A 20910-nucleotide genomic window follows, 5' to 3' on the forward strand; every position below is an offset into this window, starting at 1 on the left:
TTTTGCTAACTTAACTTACCTCTCTTTTACAAAACCGTGAAAGCATTTTTTTTAGCACAGGCCAGCGTGCTGAATGCTCAGCGCTGCTCCCGACACTCAGAGTTCTTATGAGTGTCGGGAGCAGTGCAGAGCATTCAGTGTGCCGGCCTGTGCTAAAAATCGCTTCTGCAGTTTTGTAAAAAAGGGGGTGGGGAGGTTAAACACTACTAAAAAATGGCATAATACAGGTGACAAAATCATCACGAGTTTTTCTTTAGTTCCAATATTGGCTTATAATAGGCAAAAAATTATTTAAAGAGCATAAAATATGTGCTTAATAAAAAAAAAAAACCAACTTTCCAAATTCCATACTTTATTTGCATTAATGCAATAGAACAAGGATCAGCTATAAACCAAATTAACAATGCTGACAACTCTGTGTGTAAAAGCTTTCTACTAAAAAGGTTGTTTATTGGATATACTAGAAGAATAAAGACTTTGAAGTAGAAACTTAGCCAGAAATAAAATTCTAGGTGGGCTAATGATGGACATGGGTGGGCACTACAAGTAGGGTTACCAGTCGTCCAGATTTCCCTGGACATGTCCTCTTTTTGAGGACTCCGTTGGGCATCCAGACAGCTTTTTCAATCTTTCTCTTTAGTCCGGTTTTTGCCATTTCGGAAGGGGGTGGCGGCAGCACTGAAAAAAAAAATCATCCCAGCTGGAGTATACATTGTGCTCCAGAGTTCTTTCTTCTACCTTCTACCTCTACCTGCACCCGCACAGCTTTCCCTGCGGTCCTCTACGGCGAATCAGCAGTGGCAGTGATCAACCCAGGCTGCCGGCGTCAGGGCCTACCCTCTATGAGTCTCGCCTATGTGAAAGCAGGAAGTTGAAACAAAGTAGGAGGGACTCAGAGAGCAAAGACCCCGACACCAGCAGCCTGTCTTGATCGCTGCCACTGCCAAGTCGCTGAAGAGGGCTGCGGGGAAGTGGGTGCGGATGCGAGTGGAAGGGAGAGGGCCAGATGCAGGTCTAGTGTGTGAGGGGGTAGAAAGAGAAAGAGAGAAAGGAGAGCAACGAAAGGAATGATGTCATACCAGGCTGGGTCGAAGTGGAAGGAGGGTAGAAAGATGTTGGTTACGGGTGCAGGAACAAAGGAAGAGAGGGGATAAGCTGAAAATTGAGACAGACAGTGACAGAGAAAAGAGAAGGGGCAAGACGAAATTATAAGGATAGGGATAAAAAAGGGGAAAGGCTGAAGAGAGGTAGAAAGGAACATGTCAGGGTGGTCAGCCCATCACAATGCTGTCCCCTTCCATGTCCAAATGGTCTTGTTCTAGGTATGAGGGACTAGATTAATTTTTGGTCGAAAATGTGGTATAAAGATAGACATACTGGCAGTCTGGACGATCAGTGGCCTGGATGTCCAAATAGACAATTTCCGAAAAAAAAAAAAAAAAAATTCTAGATGTATTTTTTGAGAATGGACATTTTATCACTGCTGACTTTGGGCATCTAGCGCCATATATTCGAATCGGACTTAGATGTTTCTTTTGATTATGATTGGTGTTTTCAATTGCCCCTGATGTTTTGGATTTGTTAATAGCTGGAGGACTGTTTAATGTTGTTTCCACATAGTTATCAACTCAAGGGTTGGTCCACTCCACTCAGTATCTTATAGACTCACAACTGAAAGTCTGATATATCATGGGCACAGCACAAGAACGAATGGGGGAGGCATGGAGGGTAAGTTGCACAGAATGCAATTATAGCTTTCTATGACCCTGACTGCACATAGCAGGCAACTGCCTAGGTGAGGGGTGGGGTGAGGGATGGAGCAAGGGGTGGGACTATGTGTCCTCTTTTTTGGCTTCATGAATATGGTAACCCTAACTACAGGCATCCCACTCCTCTTTCCTCCTCCTCCACCTTGGCTCTAGGCCCCTAACCCTCCTCCTCAAATTAAAATTTACAATATCTTAGCTAGTGGGCATCTCCAAACCCTGTCAGCTGAAGAAATCCAGAGCTACCCCAATCACTTAAAGCCCGGCTGCATCAGCTTAAGGGTCCGTAAGTATAGGTTTATCATATGACTCCAGAAAAAAGGACGGATTGAAACACCCAGGTTTTACTTCCATTGAAAGCAATGGAAGTAAGGACGACAGATAGAGATATCTAAACTTTACTTTCATGGAAAGCAATGGGAGTAAAACCCAGATGTCTCAATCCATCCTCCTTTTTCTACATAAGCATGCTCCATTATGTGGGTGAACTGAGGATGCAAAGAAACGAGCATATTCAGTATCTATGGCGGTATTTTAAGCTGTTGACAGCTGGGTTTTCTTTTTTTTAACATTTTTATTATTTTCAATAGTGTAATACATTTAGATTGAAAATAACAAAATATAACAAAGAATACATTATCTCAAACAATATTATAGAATCATAGCTATACCCAACCCCTTTCCATCAATTATTAATATTGACAATATTAAACATCTTTAATTTGAAGAATTAATATCTATATCTTCATTACCTTTCCCTACCCTACCCCCCCCATCCCATCCCAGAGGTGTAATGAAAAAACTCAGAAGGGAACATATTATCTTTTAATGTGAAACAGCAAATAAAGCCAATGGACTCCATATTTTGTTAAATAAAACACTAAATCCTAAACATTCTGCATTCATTCAGCTGGGTTTTCAATGATCAGGGCTGCTCTGGATATCTTCAGATGCTGCTACTTTGGGATCCCTGCCAACTACAAAACTGGTGCGTCCAGTTTCTGGGTGGGCCTGAGGTTAAAGTGAATGGGCTCAGGTTATCCCAGGTTCACCTCTGCCTATCCCCCTACTTAGAAGGATCACAGAAGGAACTTACACAACTGTGCTATGTTAACCGAAAAAATAGTAATTAGATCTGGTTACCTCCATCACATGCCTTCGAGCACTGAGACCAACTTTTTAAAGCCCACTCATAAGTCTCTACTTCTTCCTGAAGCACGTTATTATTGTTGATTGTAGGTACCGAATCTTCATGAATAATGTACTTGTAGGTCAGACTTGATTTGGTGTCATTCTCCTGTGGAATAACCTATAACAATGAAATGTAAATAAAGATTTGCATCTTGCACAACAGATTTGTTACCTTTCTCTTTGTTATATAAATAGAATTGAGCATAAAGGGGCTCATTCTATAAACGGGTATCCCAGTTGTAGATGGGAAATTGAGATACACGTTTTTGAAAAAAAGCTCACAAAGCAGGCTGCCTACATTGTAGGCATTTGTCACGGGTCTAGGAAAATACATAGGGACATCTAAGCTCGACCAAGGCTGGGTGTGGTCATGATTTCAAGGAAGTGGCCTTGGGTGAGTTTAAGCATCCATACACATCTCCTTAAAGCTGCGAGAGACACCTGAAATATAGGCCAACAAAATGCAGGCCTACATTTCAAAACCTAAAAGTAGATGTGGCCGGCTCAGTTGATCACAGCAAGGGAAATCCCCAATCAGCTGAGCTGGCTGCAGCAGGGGACTCCCAGCACCCACCCCCCAAATCAGCAGGAAGGAGGCCCACTCCCTCTAGCCGCCGGCCCATGACACCCTGACATCATTAGGAGGAATGACTACTCCCTCCTGTAGACATCCACCCAAACCTCAAAAACACCATGATACTCCCAAAACTTGACACCCCTCCAATACCTCTAAACCCATCCCGACAGCCCCCTACCCCTCCATACCTTTATTGAAGAAAGGCCAACCATAGGGATGCTTACTCCCTCTGGAAGGCAGGCCTGCCTCTTCAAAATGACAGCCCTTACCCTTCCCAGTGCATCCTAATGCCCCTTCTATCCTATGGGAGGGGCCTTAGGCATCTGAGCCAATCATGGCCTTACTTTCCTCCCTGGTGCATCCCAGGATGTACCAGGAAGGGTAAGGCCCGCCATTTTGAAGAGGCGGGCCTGCTGGCCAAAGGGAATAAGCATCCCTCCAGCTGACTTTTCTTCAACAAAGGTATGGGGGGTGGGGGATATCAGGGTGGGCTTAGACGTGTTGGAGGGGTTGAGGTTTGGGGGGTGTTTGGGGCTTGAGGTTCACGGGTATCAGCAGGAGGAAGTGGGCATACCTCCTGCCAATGGTACTTCAGGGAGGGGGTGTCGGGGGATCGCGGGCCGGTGTCAAGAGGGAGTGGGCATCCCTCTTGCTTTTCGGGGCTGGGTGCTGGGGGGGTCCCCTTCGCAGTCAGCTCAGCTGATCGTGGCAGTGGTGTTTTCCCCAAGATCAGTTGAGGCAGGACGCCCAAAAACCAACCCATGGCTTCGGGAAGTCCTGCCGGCTCAGCTAATCAGGGATTCCCTTGCCACGATCAGCTGATGGCAAGGGATCCCTCGATCAAGCAGGCGCAATTCTGTAACCAGTGCCAGTGACATGGGTGCCTGTTAGTGAATTAGGGGCGGGGGGTTAGGCATCTGTTTTGAAGATTCTGATTCTGAATAGGACGCCAGTATACAATTCTCTGCTGCTTCTTAAGCAGCTGCTGAGACTGTCATCCTATACAGAATCAATCTTACAGTGTTGATTCTCATTTATAGGGCACTATGTTGCATTTGCAACATGCAGTAAGACCTCAGAAAACATTGAGAATATTGAGATTGGAAGGTGTGGGATATCTTTCAGTTCCCTCTCCAGCAGAGAGACATTTTGTAGAAGCACCACTATTGTGAAGTAAACTCCCCAGATATATATATGCTTGTGCTCAAGTTTACAACAATTTAAAAAGGCATTAAAAACTCACTTATTCCTGCAAGCTTTTGGAGATGTATGATGATATGATTGTGTAGATGTGAGTTTCTGCAAGTTTGTATTATTAGATGGCGGATTATTGCACAAATAAAAGAAGGGTGGGAGGGTGGTGATTATAAACAGAGATTAAATTTCCTTGAGCAAAGATGGATTTACATGCTGGACACGGTTGAACCGGGGGGTCTAAATCAAGAAACTGAATGGGGATCGTTGGTGTAGGGTTCCGATTCGCTGTAAGTTATTGTGACATCATCCTGGGGGGAGGTACTTATAAGGGAGGAAGTATACGCAGCGGTCATCTTATCCAAAAAAATTTCTATGTGGATCGGGATGGTGCAGAATAAGTTGTGAAGGGGTAAGCGCCTGTTTTTAAATGTATAATTAGACGTTGGCTCCTAAATAAATTAAGTTATAAGAGTTTAAGAGTTAAATATTTTATATGTTTTGTAGGGGACCTTTTCTTGAAGCAGCCTGTCGGCGAAACATGTCGGATATGACAGGTCCATTTCCCGATGAGATAAGATCATCAAGAAAAAGAATATAATAAGATAAGTTTTAACCAGTTTTTATAACAGTTAAGTTATTGACATTAAGCACTTTAAGCACTTTAATAAGTTTGAGATATAATGAAGCACTTTAAAAAAACCAAAAAATTGTGAAACATATTGAGTTGGGGCTAGTGAAGAAGCCATAGCCAGTGAGAAGAATTTTGGCAACCAAGCAAACACAAAAAATTGTTCTACCAATATATGTAAGATCGCATGAGCATAGTATAGCATATATTACATTGTGAAATTTACAAGTGGTCCCAGTCTTGGCTGTTATAGTGAGATCCCTATTTGGAGGTTGCCAATCCACCCCTTCTATGGTAGTCTCGCACCATTGGCATTTTAAGCATTTGTAATGTCCCACCGTCTCCTGATCCATATCTGAGACTGTATTATACCTATATCGGGCAAGACGCTCACCTATGTTGTTCCCACGATTATATGCTATTAAAGGGAACTCATCAAAAATCTCTGGTACCGATTGGACCACATGCCAGTACTTTTTTATGCTATTAACCAAATAATTAGACCCAGTGTAAAAGGGAAGAACACATACTAGTCTCGAGTTATTCTCTTCTTCTACAATAGTCGATTGATGATTAATATTCTGAACATTGATGTTATGTGAATTCAGTAACAATTCTCGATTGGCAAATTTTGCCCGTAAGAAGACTTTTCTTACAGATTTCATTGGATATCCTCTTGTCAAAATTCTAGATTCGAGTTGTTTAGCTTGAGAGATAAAGTCATCCTCATCCGAGCATATACGCCTTAATCTCAAGAATTGTCCAACTGGTAAATTAAATTTTAATTTATAAGGGTGGTGGCTATGAAACTTTAGCAATGTATTTCTAGATACCGGCTTACGGTATAGGGTGGTTCTAAATTTTCCTTGTTCATGTGTAATTGTCAAGTCCAGGAAGTCCACTCTTCCAATATTATATACTAAAGTAAATTGGATATGATGGTTCAATCCATTCAGTTCTTGCACAAATGCCTTCAGAGATTCCTCCGTGTCTTTCCAGATCAAAAACACGTCATCTAAGAAACGTTTCCAGATGACCACATTTCCAAACTGCTGTAAAGGATAAATCATAGCTTCTTCCATTCTTGCCAGATATAATGTGGCTACCGCCGAGGCCAATGTCGCACCCATGGCCACCCCTTGGGTTAGTACATATTTACCAATAAACCAAAAAAATTTAATTTGCTAAGCGATTTACAAATAAAAACAAAAGGTGTACACATAAGCTTATTTATAATATTATTATTATTATTTATTTGTAAGCGGCTTTTACAAAGGTGTGCTAACTGATTTAGCACATGCTAAATGTGGAAATGCCCATTTTATTCCTAAGGGCATCTTAGCATTTAGTTACACTAACAATTAGGGCTCCTTTTATCAAGCCGTGCTAGCAGTTCAACGCGCATAATAGCATGTGTTAAACCGCCGGCCGCGCTAGCTGCTAATGCCTGCCTTGAGCAGGCGGTAGTTTTTTGGCCAGCGCGGGCATTAGCACGTGATTAAAAGTCACATACACTAACCCCGCTAGCGCGGCTTGAGAAAAGGAGCCCTTAGTGTGCGCTAAATCCATTAGCTTACCATAGTAAAAAGGAGTCCTAAATATTGACCAGAGCTTCCAAACAAATTTGACCATCTTAATAACACTGTGAGGTCCACATTCAAAAGATTTAGAGGCCCTTTTATTAAAACTTAATGCACACTAACTGCCAAGAAGCCCATAGATATAAAATGTGCTTCTCAGTATTTACTATGCGCTAAGCTTTAGAAGGCGAACCCCTTATGTTGGTAAAATTGGCGTTTGCTTACATAAATCAAGGCCTTTTGTCTGGGTAATTTGATACATGCATATTGTTTGTGTGGATAAAATAATCCAGATCATATGAGGTAGAGCTGGAGGCATAAAGAATAGCAGGCAAAAAATATTTAGTCAAAAAGGGACAGATTTTATAAAAGGCGCCTAACTCACTGCATGTCAATCAAAGTTAGACGCTGTTTGTGGAATTGAACCTAGTGGTATCAAAATCAACTTAGACACTGGTATATTAAGCCAGGGCTTCCTTGGCCTAAAATACTGGTGCCTAAGATAGAGGCCTACCAGCATCTAACTGAATCCATGCCCAAACTCTGTCCCAAATCATGTCTTCTTGCCGGTAAGCACCGATAGGCACCTCAGAGTAGACGCCTTCATCGAAGTGGTCGGCAACTACCAGCTAATTAATTTTTTTAAATTGGTTTTTAATGGGGCTTTCAATTATCAGTGCCAATTTAAACAACTAAGGTAGGCGCCTAGATCGGTAGACACTCCAATTTAGGTGCCTAACTGTAGGCACATTTTATAGAATCAGGGCCATAGAGCCATATTGAGTGCAATCCAGCTATATTTATACCAAAAGATAGCTGCTGAATATCTGGATAAATTTATTTGGATAACTATTTTTTGTATGGGTTATCTGCTTGCCAACTTTCTCAGTAGGCACACAAGCCTTTTAAATGTCTCTATTAACCAGAATCGCGTCTTTTTTTTTTTATTTTTTTAACATAGGCGCCTTACATGTAGACCAGCATTTTAAAGACCTACATTTAAGGTGCTGGTCTTGCACATAGAGATGCCTACAGCCACTTCTGGTGCAAACTACGCCCACGCCAGCCTTAGTCATCTGTAGGCATACCTATGTGCATCCGTAGACACGAGGCAGGCACCTAAGAATGCCACCTGCATTTTTTTTAAACATATTTTCCGATTGGTTCTTTAGACAGAGATATTTATTGGATTCGTTAGACAGCGATACCTACTGCTGCCAATGCCATTTGGATAATTTGACCCTAATTGTTTTCACAAAAGAGAGATCCCAAAGAATGAAATCACACAAGAAGAAACCAAAATAGAAGAATTCTGTTTTCATCATTAATATATATTGAAAATACTGTATTAATTCCGACAGTATGACCCTCATCTTATTTACTCAGGTTAATGGTTTTCAGCGAGTTTTGCTTTGCCATAATATAAATCAATATTTTTCTCAATGTGAACATCATAATTCACAACAACTTCACAAGAAAGAAGAATCTAATAACAATAAATTCATAAGGTTGTATTTCATTCTGAAGGGTTCTCCTATCCCTACCTCCATTTATTATTAAATGACAAACTAAAAAATTTGCCAGGGAAAGGGACGCTCATATCCACTAACTGCTCCTATTATGTTAAAGCAGATCCTAAATGAGATATAATTATTAAGGTCCTTTCCTTGGCTAACAATCCTCTCTGTCTACTGAACTATTAAGGATATATTCAGTCAAATGGACATGGATGGCCAGGGTTGGATTAAGATTTTATAGGGTCCTAGGCAAACATATATTTTGCACACACACCCTCCCCTCCCCCCCCCCCCGCCGCAATACTCTTATTTCACCTTTCCAGAAATAGCAGGGAAAAATGTAGTTCCTAGCTGTGGATATGAAAGCATAATGTTTTGTGAGTAAGCAGGGGGGCTATGCAAGCATATGATTTGCATGACGAGGCTCATTGATTAGAGTTGGATAGATGCCAAGTTAGCCAGTTCCAATATGGAAATTCTGAGCCAGTCATAGATTTTTGCAGCCTATCATGATACATTATGGAGTGCTGCTTTCAATTGATGGTATCAGGGACTATAAACAGAGCAATGAATTGAAATACAAGTTCACAAAGCAGGACTGGCCAAAATGTCTCCTTCCTGAAGCTGGGTAACTTGGCAAGTCATTTTCACTCTCCATTGCCTCTGGTACAAACCAGAGATTCCAAGAATGAACTGCCTGAAAGAGTTAGATTTAAGGACCATGGGACTCATCTTCAGGACACAACAGATTGCAGAGAGATGTTCTTAGCAATCACAGGAGATGTTTCCTGTTAATCATGGACAGGACCAATTTGTATAATAGCATTCACTGGAAGAAGTGAGTATAGAGGAACTGTTTGCTGGAGGTAGTTCAGTTGAAGAGGAAGGTTTTCACTGCTCTTCGAAAGGTCATCAGTGAGTTCTGATCTGTGCAGGTAGTTGGTTCCATAGCCTTGGGCCAAAATGGCTATAGGAACATTTACGGGCCTTAAACACCCTGGGCCAATCAGAACCTCAGGTCCCTCCCTGGATGCATTAGGAAGGGTCCTAGGGCTCTGATTGGCCCAGACACCCCATAAGGAGGGCCTTAGACATCTGGGCCAATCAGAGCCTTAAGACTCTTCCTGATGCATCTGGGGAGGGGCCTGAGGCTCTGATTGGCCCGAGATGTTTAAGACCCCTCCCACAGGACAGGCCTTAAACACCCTGGGCAAATCAGAGCCTCAGGCCCCTCCCCGGTGCATTCCAAGATGTACCAGGGAGGGGAATACCCAGTTTCAGGGCAGGATTAATTCATTGAGGGCCCCTAGGCACACAAGTACAATGGGCCCCCTGCCCCACCCCACCCCACCATGCACCCAGGTGGAAACAGGAAGCTGCATCAGAGGGAAGCTTTGGGCAAGCAGCACCGTTTGCACAATTACAGCTCCTGTTGCCTTTCTTACCCACGTTGCTTGCTTGTCTTACTTTCCGTCGATGGGGGAGGGCTGCGTTGCCGATCGGGATGGGGCCCGCGTTGCCAATCGATGCTGGAGGGGCCTATCGCCGTTTGGAAAAAAAACAATGTTGATGCCCTCCTTCATCGGGCTCCCCTGACCATTTTGGGCCCTAGGCACGTGCTTACTTGGCCTATTGGTTAATCCTGCCCTGCCCAGTTTAGATGATACAGCAGCAGCTGCAATGAGGATGTCCATCTCCTTCTTGGCGGCTCATTTGTTCAGGTAAGGGGGAGGGGTGCAGCGGAGATGGGGAGGGGGTCACACAGGAGTCCTCCACCCACAGTCTCACCAATAGAGGGTGCTGTTTTACTGTCACATTTTTCAATTGTGAGGGACATGCAAGTTCTGCAGGACTCCAGGGAACATACCTGTCCTTAGCGACTGAAAATATTCCACCCCCTAGTGGTAGCAATGCAGCTGGAGGACACCTGCTCAGCTTAGAGGGAACACTGGTCACTACTAGCAGGAGAGAGTGAACATCTCTCCTGCTGTTGGGGGGGGGCGTTCTGGTTAGGTCGGACAAGATTTTTTTTTAAATTATGTTTTTATTTGCAGCAGGAGAGAGTGGGCATCTCTCCTGCCGCCAAGGGGGGGGGGGGGGCGTTCTGGTCAGGTTGAGCAGGATTTTTTTTAAAATTATTTTTTTATTTGCAGCAGGAGAGATTGGGCATCTCTCCTGCTGCCGGGGGGGGGGGGGGGGGGGGGCGCGACATAGCCAGGATGTTAGGGAAGGGGTGTTGTGATGCAGCGGAGAGAATGGGCATCTCTCCCGCTGCATCACAACACAGGGGCAGGTTGAGAGTGTGTTTTTGTTTTCTATAGGTTTTTTTCTGCGCTTGAGCCCATCAGCGATGGACACATGCAAATGTAGGAAACCTTCGCTGTTGTCCGGCGATCTTATTTGCATGTGCAATTTTTTAAGAATGTCTCAGGTTTTTAGATTCGGTATTAAAACGGCTGCCTCAGCAGATTGTCGCTTTTTAACGCGGGTTTTTTAAAATCTTGACCTCAGTGGCTAGAAAATATGAAATACTCAAGAGACAGCAATAGCTTCTTCAGTAACTACAGCACAGCAACAGCAGTAAAAGTAGGTGAAAAATCACTATATAGTACTACCCTGAGAGGAAAACAACAAGCATCAGTTTACTGCCTCAGCATGGAGCATTCAAGTTCTTACATGTTGGATCTATGATTTTCTTTCTAAATTACCTCAAGAGAGCAATCTGAGGGAGGGAGGGAGGAATTCTGTTCCTCTTAGCATGCTCAGAGGCTGGCAGTAATAACAAAGATCACAAAGGCTAAATCTTTTTATGTCACTGAGAAATACTACTTCTTTTGCTCTAGACCACGTATGACTTTTAGATCACCCATGAAGTCGGGGCTAGGGCAGGATTGGGGCAGGACTGACAATTAATAGATGTCCCCTTTTGATGAAAAAAAATAAATGGTCACGTTATACTAGACAGAAGATATAAAGCAGTGACTTGGTACTCAATATTTTCACTTCACAATACTGCTTGGACCACTCCACCATCAATGACAGTACATTTCATTAAACTGTCCTAGCCAACTTATCTTTGTGGTGTTAGCAATTCTTGAATTTTTGTTTCTTATTTATATACTGCCTATTAATTGTCAAAGTAGTTTACATTCAGGTACTCGGTCATTTGTCCCTATCTTTCTCAGTGGGCTCACAATCTGTCTAATGTACCTTATGAGTGGTTTGCTCCTGAGCCACGGGCAAAGATAAACTGGGCAGCTCTGTTGGGGAGTCAGCTTGGAACTTGGAACTTAAATCTACTTGTTAAGAAAAAATATTCGCCCCAATATTTAACACCATGGTCAGAGCTGGATTTAAATGCTGGCTGTGGTGTTTAAATCTATACTCGAATATTCGGCACTCCCCAATATCTGGGCATAGACTAAAAGCCAGAAGGTATCTGGATACCAGTGACATGTTGCTGTTTTTCTGTCCTAAGTTATCCGGATAGTTATCTTGTGCCGAGTTTCAGTGATAGGCAGACAATTTCCAGCTCTGTCCCCAGACCATGCCATGTACACCTAGAATTGCTGAATGGTCAAAGAAGATTTCAATGGCATTATCTGGATAATGCTGCCAAAAAAATGCTGTTGAAAATCCAGGTATGGCCCCTGTGAGCAGCACTTATCCAGCCATGAACTGCTCCTACCTAATATATGCCATTGAATATTGGGTCCATTGTTTATCACCTGTAACATGTGGTTTCTGTAGATGACAGTGTTGATCAGACACACATTCCCAACCACTTCTCTCTTTCTTGAGCTATGGAACTACACAAAGGACTGAGGGAACCACTGTGCATAGAAAGGGCTGTATACACTGAGAATTTTACACAAAGCTTTGGAGCTCCGGGAGACCTATATTAGGCTTGTCATTAGATGGCATAACCCATATGTGTACCTAGTCAATTCTCCTGTCTACAGGAAATACCAGTAATATCCTTTTAGGCCTGGATGCACTAAAGATAATTGTTAATACCGACTGGATTGCTGTTGGCCGATTCTCTGGTCAATTGTGGATGAGTGATCGATGCACTACAGAGTTAACATGCAAATGATTTGAGTGGTGGCCCACCCTAATCTCACTCAATTAATCACTATGTGAGTGATTTAAATGCATGCATAGAATATTCCTGTTGGTTCATGCTGAAATGTACACATGCACCTGTTGTACGCCAGTCATAGGTGTGGTTTATTTGCACGCATCTTACACGCACGTCAAAGGCGTCGGTCACAAAGCATTGTTGTCGCAAAATGCAATATAAGAAATGCTGGCAGATATTTCCCTTCTTTTGGGAGCTGTTGGAAGTAGCTGTTCGAAACTGTTTGACAGAGTTGTTCTAAGGAGCTGTTGAAAGGAATTTGAAGGTGTTGTTGGAAACTGTTGGACGGCGCTGTTGTAAAAGCGAAGAGTGAGGTGGCGTTTATAATTTTCTGTCCTGTTTACCGCTTTTTTCCACTGCATATCTAAATTTGTTTTTATAGTATAACTTTGATATAGATTCTATTACTTTCAGAGCTGAAGAGTTGGCAAGGATTGTGAACAACTGGTCTTCACCAATCACTCTTTTTTGGATCGGTAAACCCAATCGCTATTTCTTCTGCTATGGAAGCCATTTTCTGCATCAATCGTTCGCCTAGTTTGCATGGCATTTCAATACTAACCACCTCATTTGCATGCTCGGATCGGAGAATGAATGATCGCTCGGAGAAACACACGGTCAGCATTTTGGTGCATCGGGTTGGGAAATCCGATCAGTTAGTATCTTAAATTTAGGAATCCAGTGAAACTAGAAAACTAAACGTAAGTATTGAGCACTAGGAAATTTCAAGAATGGTTAATATTTAAGCACATAAACCCTTTGAAAATTAGCTTATATATCTACAGTACAGTAGGCAAATGAAATAATTTACCAGTACAACAACAGCATCGTGCAAAGGTCCATCTGTCTGAAGAGTTTCAATGTCATCTTCTAATATGTACTCCCATTCCACTCCAAGATCTATGAATGAGCGAGACTTTGCTTCTTCTCTCTTGCCATTCAAAATATAGTGTCCTGTAGCCTGGTTCTTGATTGCTAAAGAGATAAAATCATGACAATTGTGAATCATGTATTCCAATTAACATATTGGGGAAGGGAAGTCACACTGTGTTTGACAAAAAAAAGCACATTTATATGAACTGATTGGCTTTTTTATAATTAATCTTTACACTTCGTGTACTGCTTTAGCAATGCACGCTCATGTCTCAGAGCTAGGTCATTTTCAAAAACAAAAGATAGACGTCTGGCAGCTTTGAAAAGGGACACTTTGTCTGTTGGGTTTGTGGACGTGCTGCTCAAAATCTCCAACCTCAGACTTATATATCCTATTGAAAATGCACCTTTAAGTATGACTTTATGTTGTAACAAGTATCCAGTTGGCTATAAACTTAAATAACCACACTTATATGTATATACATCAATCTCTATCAATACTGTGTGATGCTAAGCATTTTTAGACTGTCATAATCCCTTATTTTTGGATCGTCAGATGTTGATGCAGCAATCCTTTATCTTATTTTCAAGGAGTAACTGCTTAAATCGTCATTTGATCCATACTTTTGTGCTTTTCCTATTTATTTACTTTTTTAACTTACCGTATTTTTCGCTCCATAAGACGCACTTTTTCCACCCTATGGAGTGAATATCTCCTCTTGGTTACCTTATTTTAATTTTGGTGCCCTTCCTCACTGGACGCAGCTGCCTCTCTAGCGGCAGAGTGGCGCCCAAGGCTGCCTGTCTAATTCTGCGCTGCTTCTGTTCTCGCGGGAAGTGGCAAGGGACCAGGCAGGCAGCCTTGTTCACCGCTCTGCAAATACAGAAGGGAAGAGGAGGCAGCCGCATCAGCCGACCAGGCAGCCTTGCGCACCGCTCTGCCGCTGGAGACAGCAAGTCCTGCTTCCCACACACTTACAGCGTGTCGGGCATGAGCAGCAGCCATCGGAACCGGCAGCCGCTGGGTGTCGGCATGGCGGTGCGGCCCTGACGAGAACGAGTGGCTATGTTAACAGCAGCAGTGGAAGCTGGTTACGGCCTCCCACTCGCCTCCCTCCCTTCCCCCAAGGCAGTGCTGGGTGGTACATCTGGGCCTCAGCTGCCTCCACCACTACTCCTCTGACTCCCTTCACGTTTGGGCAGGACATGGAGGAACGGGCCCATCAAGCTGCGCCGGAGGAACCATAAGGTACAGGGGAGAGGTCGGAGGAGGTATGGGGGAGCCCTGCCTGCCTGATGGCTTGCCTCGGGGGGGGAGGAGGGTGCCCTGCCTGCCTGCCTGCCTCGGGGTGGGAGGTGGGGATGAGGAGTACAGGAGGAAGGAAATGAAGCTTAACATGGGGAGGGAAAGAGACATAGCAAAGATATGCTGAAGGAGGAGGGAGCATAGGGACAGGGGCATAGAATAATGCTGGATAGGGGAGGAATAAAGATACAGAGATGTGATACTTAATTGAAGGGGAGGAAATGGTATACATAGATAGTGAAGAAGAGAAGAAAGATTATACACTTTGGAGGGCCCTGCCTGCCTGCTTGCTTGCCTCGGGGTGGGGCACCCTGCCTGTCACTAGGTCTGTCTGCCTTGTGCCCTGTCCCTAACTACCACTAGACCACCAGAATGGGGACAGGGTACATAGCCTGGCAGGGAGGGGGACATGGTGCAGAGCCTGGCAGGGAGAATTTTGGTTCAGAATGGGTTTTTTTCTTGTTTTCCTCTTCTAAATCTAGGGTGCGTCTTATGGTCAGGTGCATCTTATGGAGTGGAAAAATACAGTAAATTATTTTTTATGTATATTTTTTAATAACAACACTTATCTTTTAAATTGCTGTTCTTATATATGGCTCTGTCGGCTGAGGAGTCTTGCTGACATGTTTCGCCCCATGGTCTGTATCAAGGCCATTCCCGTTTTACTACCATACACCGTCATCCAGTCATATAGTTTTAGGTATATGGCTGGATGACAGCATATGGTAGTAAAACGGGGATGGCCTTGATACAACCCACGGGGTGAAATATGTTGGCAAGACTCCTCAGCCGACAGAGTCATATATAAGAAACATAAAATTAGTAGTGTTACATCTTCCAATTTACTTACTGGGACCCTGTTTCACACTAGAGGTGCTGGACAGTATTACTTCCTTTGCCTCAAGAAAAAATTGTAACTGAGAGGGCTAAAAAAAAAAATAAGAATGTTGATCCAAAAGGATCAAACTTTTACAAGGATATCTAAGCTGAAATTTGGCCCTGAGAGAAACTACAAACTTTTTCAATTCTAGGAATCTATTTCTCCTGGTCTGAGTAGATTTTGAAACATCTGGAACATGCAGATCTTACTGTCCAAAAAGTCACCTCTTTAAGCCTAAAAAAGAGCCTAAGAAGTGTCTCTTTGTCTTGTTGAAAGACAAATGTTACCAGAAACAACACTTATCTTTTAAATTTCGGTTTCCTTGAATAATCATTTCTCATGATTATGTGAATTGTCTCCCCTTCAATGTGGGCTATTTTAGAGACTGTGTATATTTTAAGTTGAGGATCATTGGATCTAAGGTTTTGTGTTTTCTTCTAGATATCTGTAATGTGGCAAGTCTTTTTTTCTATATATATAATGGTTTATATATATATATATATATATATATATACACACAGTATATATATATATATATATAAATGAATAAATAAATAATATAATAAAAAAGATGTGTTGTTATTAAAAATATAAATAAAAATAATTTAAGTTAAAAAAGTACATAAATAGGAAAAGCACTAAAGTATGGATCACATGACGATTTAGCACAGTTACTTACCGTAACAGGTGTTATCCAGGGACAGCAGGCAGATATTCTTAACACATGGGTGACGTCACCGACGGAGCCCTCGGTACGGACCTTTTTAACTAGAAGTTTCTAGTTGGCCGCACCGCGCGTGCGCGAGTGCCTTCCCGCCCGACGGAGGAGTGCGTGGTCCCCAGTTAGGATAAGCCAGCTAAGAAGCCAACCCGGGGAGGTGGGTGGGACGTAAGAATATCTGCCTGCTGTCCCTGGATAACACCTGTTACGGTAAGTAACTGTGCTTTATCCCAGGACAAGCAGGCAGCATATTCTTAACACATGGGTGACCTCCAAGCTAACAAAGAGGGAGGTGGGATGGTTGGCCATAAGGAAAATAAATTTTGTAACACAGATTGGCCGAAGTGTCCATCCCGTCTGGAGAACGCATCCAGACAGTAGTGAGTAGTGAACGTGTGAACTGAGGACCAAGTGGCCGCCTTGCAGATTTCCTCGATGGGCGTGGAACGGAGGAAAGCTACAGAAGCAGCCATAGCTCGGACTCTGTGGGCCGTGACAGTTCCTTCCAGTGAGAGACCGGCCCGAGCATAACAGAAGGCAATACAGGCAGCAAGCCAATTTGAAAGTGTCCGTTTGGAGACAGGACGACCCAAACGGTTGGGATCGAAAGATACAAATAGCTGAGGGGATGTTCGGTGAGCTCTGGTACGATCAAGATAGTAAGCAAGGGCACGCTTACAATCCAGTGTGTGCAACGCCTGTTCCCCAGGATGCGAGTGAGGCTTAGGGAAGAAGACGGGTAGCACAATGGACTGGTTAAGGTGAAAAGCTGAGACCACCTTGGGAAGGAATTTAGGGTGGGTACGCAGAACAACCTTGTCATGGTGAAAAACAGTGAAAGGTGGGTCGGCAACCAGTGCATGCAGTTCGCTAACCCTCCTGGCAGAGGTGATGGCAATTAGGAAAAGCACCTTCCAGGTAAGAAGCCTGAGCGAAGTTGTGGCAAGAGGCTCAAACGGAGGTTTCATGAGTGCTGAGAGAACCACATTCAGGTCCCAGACGACAGGAGGAGGCTTGAGAGGCGGCTTGATATTGAAGAGCCCTCTCATAAATCTGGAAACCAGAGGATGAGCCGTGAGGGGTTTTCCGAGAATAGGCTCATGAAACTCAGTGATGGCACTGAGGTGGACTCTGATTGAGGTGGTTTTGAGGCCAGCATTGGACAGTGAGAGCAAATATTCCAAGACAGTTTCCACCGCTAAGGAGGTGGGTTCCTGATGATGCCGGAGACACCACGAGGAGAATCTGGTCCACTTCTGATGGTAACATTGGAGAGTGGCCGGTTTCCTGGAGGCGTCCAAAATGAGGCGGACCGGTTGAGATAGATTCTCCGGAGAGGTCAGCCCGAGAGAAACCAAGCTGTCAGGTGGAGGGAAGACAGATTGGGATGCAGTAGAGACTGATGCTGCTGTGTAAGCAGAGTAGGAAACACAGGAAGAGGAATGGGCTCCCTGGAGCTGAGTTGAAGCAGGAGGGAGAACCAGTGTTGACGAGGCCACCGAGGGGCGATGAGAATCATGGTGGCGTTGTCCTTGCGGAGTTTGGACAAGGTCCGCAACATCAGAGGAAGTGGAGGGAAGGCATAGAGGAACCGATCCCTCCAGTCGAGCAGGAATGCATCCGGAGCCAGACGGTGAGGAGAGAAGAGTCTGGAACAGAATTGGGGCAGCTGATGGTTGTGAGGTGCTGCAAAGAGGTCCACCTGCGGAGTGCCCCATCGAGCAAAGATGGAGAGCAGAGTCGGAGGGTCCAACGTCCACTCGTGAGGTTGAAGGATGCGGCTGAGATTGTCGGCCAGAGAGTTCTGTTCGCCCTGGATATAGACCGCCCTGAGAAAGAGATTGCGGTCCGTGGCCCAGGTCCAGATGCGCAGAGCCTCCAAACAAAGGGGGCGAGATCCGGTGCCGCCTTGCTTGTTTATGTAGTACATGGCGACTTGATTGTCTGTGCACAGGAGGAGGACTTGAGGGCAGAGAAGATGTTGGAAAGCCTTGAGGGCGTAGAACATGGCTCTGAGTTCCAGGAAATTTATGTGATGACGACGCTCCTGTGGGGTCCAAAGTCCCTGGGTGCGTAGATCTCCTAGGTGAGCTCCCCATGCGTAGGGGGACGCATCGGTGGTGATGATCATAGAGTGGGGGGGCAGATGAAAAAGAAGACCCCTGGAAAGATTTGAGGAGTTCAACCACCATTGGAGAGATTGCTGAAGAGATGATGTCACAGAGATGGGATGAGAAAGAAGATCTGTAGTCTGTGACCATTGGTTGGCGAGAGTCCACTGAGGTGTACGAAGGTGGAGACGTGCCAGAGGAAGGACATGCACCGTCGAGGCCATGTGACCCAGGAGGACCATCATCTGTCGGGCAGGAATGGAGGGATGCCTGAGTACCTGACGGCAGAGGTGGAGCAGGGTCTGCTGGCGATCGGAGGGGAGAAAGGCCCTCATCAGCGTGGTGTCCAGAACTGCTCCAATGAATTGAAGTCGCTGGGTGGGAAGCAGATGCGACTTGGGGTAGTTGATCTCGAACCCCAGGAGGTGGAGGAGAGAGATGGTGTGATGAGTAGCTTGTAGCACGAGTTGAGATGAGGGTGCTTTCACCAACCAATCGTCCAAGTAGGGGAACACCTGGAGGTTGTGAGACCTGAGGAAGGCCGCCACCACTATCAGGCATTTGGTGAAGACTCTGGGGGAGGAAGCGAGGCCAAACGGTAGCACTTTGTACTGATAGTGGTGGTGTAGCACCTGGAACCGCAGGTAGCGGCGAGAGTTCTGATGGATGGAGATGTGAGTGTAGGCCTCTTTGAGGTCCAGGGAACATAGCCAGTCGTGTTGAGAAAGTAGAGGGTAAAGTGTGGCAAGGGAGAGCATTCTGAACTTTTCCTTGACCAGACACTTGTTGAGGTCCCTGAGATCGAGAATGGGACGGAGGTCTCCCGTCTTTTTGGGTACTAGGAAGTAGCGGGAGTAGAATCCCTGACCCCTTTGATCTGGAGGTACTTCTTCGATGGCATTGAGAAGGAGGAGGGATTGAACCTCCCTCAGAAGGAGGGGGCAAGCATCACCGCTTGCAGAATTACAAGCGGTGATGCTTGCCCCCTCCTTCTGGGGTTTGAGAGGACTGTGAAGCAGACTCTACGGGAAGGTTGTCCGGTGGAAGAGTCTGGAAGTTGAGAGAGTAGCCGTGGCGAATGATGTTGAGGACCCACTGGTCTGACGTGATGACTTCCCAACGGCTTGAGAAAATGGTGAGACGACCCCCGATAGGCTGTGGAAGAGGCAGCGAGGGTGGATGACTGGCTATGCCCTGGAGAGAAGAGTCAAAAGGGCTGAGATTGTTTAGCAGGCTGAAGAGGCTTGGAGGGTTGAGTGGCCTGAGATCGAGCCTGGGCATGGTGCTGCTGTTGACGGGGTCGCCGAGATTGTTGGGGAGGCGGATTGAGTGGCCTGGCTGAGAACCTCCGCTGGTAAGATGATTGAGGCCGATAGGGTCGAGCAGGCGGAGCCTTCTTTTTCGGCTTGATCAGGGTGTCCCACCTGGTCTCATGGGCCGAGAGTTTCTGGGTGGTGGAATCCAGGGACTCTCCAAAGAGTTCATCCCCGAGACAGGGGGCGTTGGCCAAACGATCCTGGTGGTTGATGTCCAGGTCGGAGACTCTGAGCCAGGCTAAGCGACGCATGGCTACGGCCATGGCAGAGGCCCGAGAGGTGAGCTCGAAGGAGTCGTATATTGAGCGGACCATATATTTTCGCATCTGGAGAAGACCAGAGATGTGTTGTTGGAATAGCGGGACCTTGCGCTCAGGAAGGTACTTCTGGAGGGCAGACAGTTGTTGGACCAAGTGTTTCAGATAGAAAGAAAAATGGAAGGAATAGTTGTTTGCCCTGTTGGCAAGCATGGCATTCTGGTAAAGCCTCTTGCCAAACTTGTCCATAGTCTTACCTTCTCTGCCAGGAGGGGTAGAGGCATAGACACTGGAGCCCTGAGTCTTTTTTAAGGTGGATTCCACCAGAAGGGACTCATGGGGCAATTGAGATTTGTCGAATCCAGGAATGGGAATGACACGGTAAAGGTTGTCCAGTTTACGGGGGGCTCCCGGTACCGTGAGGGGATTTTCCAAGTTTTTGTAGAACGTTTCCCGTAGGATGTCATGCACGGGAAGCTTGAGGAACTCCTTAGGAGGTTGCTCAAAGTCTAAAGCCTCTAGAAAGGCTTGAGACTTTTTTGAGTCAGATTCCAGAGGAAGGGACAGGGCAGCAGACATTTCTCTCAGAAATTTAGAAAATGAGGACTGCTCTGGTTTAGAAGTGGCATCGGGTGCCGATGGTTCCTCATCAGATGAGGAGGGATCCTCCTCGGTACCGAGAGGAGTTTCCTCCCATAAGTCAGGGTCCCTGACTTCTGGCGCATGTCGAGACACCGGGGTGGAGGGCGCGGTATGGCGAGTTTTGGACAAAGACTTTCCAGAGCACACCGAAACGGTAACAGGGGAGGACGACCGGCGTCTATCTCGGTCCCGAGAAGAATGCCGTAC

At 45.1% G+C, this 20910-nt stretch overlaps 1 protein-coding gene across 2 annotated transcripts in view; it reads right to left on the bottom strand.

The window, feature by feature from the left end:
* ADAMTS3 (ADAM metallopeptidase with thrombospondin type 1 motif 3) overlaps positions 1-20910 on the bottom strand; it is a 320349-nt gene that overhangs the window by 23491 nt on the left and 275948 nt on the right. For both annotated transcript variants that reach the window (XM_033961379.1, XM_033961370.1), the window contains 2 exons: positions 13409-13572; positions 2910-3075 (listed from right to left, as the gene is read on the bottom strand). In XM_033961379.1, the coding sequence (XP_033817270.1) occupies positions 2910-3075; positions 13409-13572 (330 nt within the window). The remainder of the gene's footprint in view (positions 1-2909; positions 3076-13408; positions 13573-20910) is intronic.

This window comes from Geotrypetes seraphini, chromosome 1 (assembly GCF_902459505.1).
Source record: "Geotrypetes seraphini chromosome 1, aGeoSer1.1, whole genome shotgun sequence".
Classification (NCBI taxonomy): Eukaryota; Metazoa; Chordata; class Amphibia; order Gymnophiona; family Dermophiidae; genus Geotrypetes; species Geotrypetes seraphini.